Source organism: Myotis davidii, unplaced genomic scaffold (assembly GCF_000327345.1).
Source record: "Myotis davidii unplaced genomic scaffold, ASM32734v1 scaffold327, whole genome shotgun sequence".
NCBI lineage: Eukaryota > Metazoa > Chordata > Mammalia > Chiroptera > Vespertilionidae > Myotis > Myotis davidii.
The window spans coordinates 3,862,145-3,865,181 of record NW_006298628.1 but is presented as its reverse complement, the minus strand read 5'-3'; the positions used below and the strand labels follow the sequence as shown (position 1 = coordinate 3,865,181).

The window sequence follows — 3,037 nt, the reverse complement described above, 5'->3', positions numbered from 1 at the left end:
CCACCCCCATCCTTCCCCCAGGACTCGGCGTGACCTTGAGCGAGAGGCCCCCTCTCTCTGTGCCTTGGTTTCCCTCCTGCCATTAGTAAGGCTTAGAGAGGGGTTGGGGCTCCTGCCTCTCGTCCAGGGCCTGTCTGCTCTCCTTTCGATTTTGGGGTAAGGGGTGCTTCCCTTGTCAGCCTCCCCCAGATCCTTGGGTTCCTGGATGCATCTCTCCATCCAAACCTGGCCATCTTGTCTGTAGGAAAGTTCTCTCTGGGGACCAGCCTTCTGCTTACAGCCTCATGTGGGTGAGGGGCCTGGTGGCTGCTAAAACTCAGGCACTGTCCACTGTGGAGGAAGGGACCGCGGGAGGGTGCTCCCTGCCATCAGCATCCTCTCCGTCCAGCCTGGGGGTGTCAGTCCCCACTCCCTGGCCTGTCTTGCTCTGTCCCCCGTTTGCAGGCACTGCTGGGTGTGGCTGGGGAAGGGGAGGAGTGTCCCTGCCCATCCTCACTGCAGGGGATAAGGTTGCACTGGCTCATTTCTGGTACCTCATCTGTCTCCTGATGTCAGCTCTAGTTCTGTCCGGCTTTTGCTTTCACCAGCTCCAGAGTTGTCCTGGGAGCAGAGTTGTGATTGGAATAGGGGGAGTCACAGATGAGGGAGATGTGGTCCCCACTCTCAGGGGTCCCCCTCTGTGGGTCCCCCTCTGTTTGCTCCGGCTTGGGAAGAGGAAGCAGGGGCATTTGTGATCTAGATGGGGTGGAGGGATGGTTAAACCTAAATATGAGGAGCACAGTCATTGGGAGAGGGTTTGGAGGAGGGGGTCAGCTGGGCAGCCCTGGTCAGGGGAAGCTTCCTGGAGGAGGAGGTACCTAAAGTAGGTGTAGACGGATGAAAAGGACTGATGAGGCATCAGGAGGAGAAAGGTGTTTTATAAGGTGTCGGGGAGCAGAGGGGAGCACAGACTTGAGCAGAGCTGGATTGGGGACGGGCACAGAGCTCCACCTGGCTGGTGCAGGAGGCTGCGGGGGGGGGGGGGTCTGACTGGAAAAGTGGGGCCCGATGGTGGTAGCTAGAAGGGCTGTGGTTGTTTTTTGGGGTGAATAGGAGGGGACAAAAGGGTGGCTGGAGGCAGGAGAAGGAGAGGAAGAAGAGTGTCATGGAGGAAAAGGGAAAAGATGGGGAGGGGGGTGGGAAAGAAGACTGAACAAGGCTTGTTTGCTGGCTTGGTCTAGAAGGCAAAGACAGGAAAACCTGGGTGACAGGGAGATGTTGGTGCCTTGAGAGAATTGAGAGAATTGGGAGGGGAATTTGGGGGGCAGGAACAGAGAGAAGAGTTTGAGGAGCGGGTAGGGTGTTCACAGGATGTCTGTTAAACACTGTGCACAGCTCAAGGCTCTGAAGGGCCCACAGCTTCGGGAGCAGGGCTGAGCACGACCGAGTCAGAAGGAAGTGGGACCTGGTGCATAGCCTGGCCACCAAGGCAGGATGGAGCCTGAGAGTGAAGAGGCCATGGCAGTTGGGGAAGGAGGACCAGGAACAGTTCTGCACCTGAGGGAGAGGAGACAGGCCCAGCAGGAGGGCCCCCTGCACTTCCGAGGTCAGGAGGGATGGGGAGAGAAATGGCCATTGGGACCGGCCAGGATACTTGGGTCCAGAGGGGACTGAGAGCTCATGTCTTGAGGTGTGGTGAGCTCATGGCCAGTTTCAGAGGAGGTGGGAGGTGGTGCAGGGACAGGATCCTTGGCTGCAGACCTTTCTGGGGAGGTTCAGCCAGAAAAAGGGGAAGATAGCCAAGGTGGTGGCCACAAGGGGCAGCAGGCCTGTGAGAGAAGGTGTGGGTGAGTTTGAGGGCCTCGTGCGTGTCTGGCATGTTCTTTGGCAGTGAGGAGGCATCCAGCAAACACGTAGGAAATGAATGAAAGCCCAGCCATTCACTCTCAAATTCATTCCTTTATTCATCAACTCATTCATTCCCTCCCCGAGTGTAAGTGGGTGGGACCTACAGCCGGTTCGCTGGCCATGGAGTGCTCAGTGCCTCCACGGTGTGCTGGCTCAGTAAGTATTTGTGGAATGAATGAAGATGGGAGAATTTGAAGACGTGGAGGGGGAGAGGGCCATGGGAATCAGAAGGGGATGGGCTTTGAGCTTTAGATGTGGTGTGGCCTTGAGGTGGGAGGAGAGTCGATCCCTCTGAGAAGACCGGGGAGAAGGCCGGGCGGGGAAGGAGGCACAGTGGGCACTGGGCGAGGCCCCCTGCCATGGTTCTCATCTCTGTGAGGTAGGAAGTGACACCCTCAGTGAGGAGGGAGCGAAGAGCTGGAGGAGGGGAGAAGTGGGGAGCAGCTCCCTGGCAGAGTGTGCGAGGAGGCGGTCGAGAAGTGAAGGACCTCAGGAGTAGCTGATGGGGAAGCTTCTCCCCTGGCCTAGGGAGCCCCTCCTCTGACAGGAGGGAGATGTGCAGAAACAGACCAAGGGCTCTTAGAGACCCCGCCTCCCTCCGGAAGGGACTAGTCATGCTGCAGGGGCCCTCTGCCGGGGGAGAGAACGCCCCTTCCTGCCCCGTCACAGCCCCCCAGCGGCTCCTGCCCGCTCCCCCTAATGGGGTGTCCCCCCCTTCGCACACACAGGTTGGCGGCTGGACCGTGGACCCCGTGTGCCTTCTCAGCTCCCTCTGCTCCCACCTCCATGGCGACTCCGCCCCCTCCGGGGCTGGCCAGCCGGCCCAGGTGAGTCACCCGCCTCCACCCCAACCCCAAACCCATGGCGGAGTTTGGCTTTGGGGAGGATTTTTTTTTGGAGGGGGGCTACCCAGGAGTTTTATTTTGCATCCTTTTCTCTTAGGCAGGACTCTCCCGTTTTCAGGAGACTCTTATGCCTTGTTCTCTCCCCGCTGGTTGCCTAATTCCTATCACCTCCCTCTCCAGACCCGTGCCAAGGTTTGGCTTTGGGGAAGGAATTTTTTGAGGGGGAATACTCAGGTTTTAGAAACATTTTTGTGTTCTTTTCTTCTTCAAACAGGAGTCCCTTCCCCAGGAGTCTTATGCCCTGA

The 3,037-nt window shown here is 58.2% G+C and overlaps 1 protein-coding gene across 1 annotated transcript in view; it reads left to right on the top strand.

Annotated features, from left to right (window-relative positions):
* Window positions 1–2,060: 2,060 nt before the first annotated feature.
* The window catches only part of SRCIN1 (SRC kinase signaling inhibitor 1), a 41,786-nt gene continuing 40,809 nt past the window's right edge, over window positions 2,061–3,037 (top strand). The window contains exon 1 of the mRNA XM_015570788.1: window positions 2,061–2,714. Within this exon, the coding sequence (XP_015426274.1) occupies window positions 2,442–2,714 (273 nt within the window). The 5' untranslated portion in view covers window positions 2,061–2,441. The remainder of the gene's footprint in view (window positions 2,715–3,037) is intronic.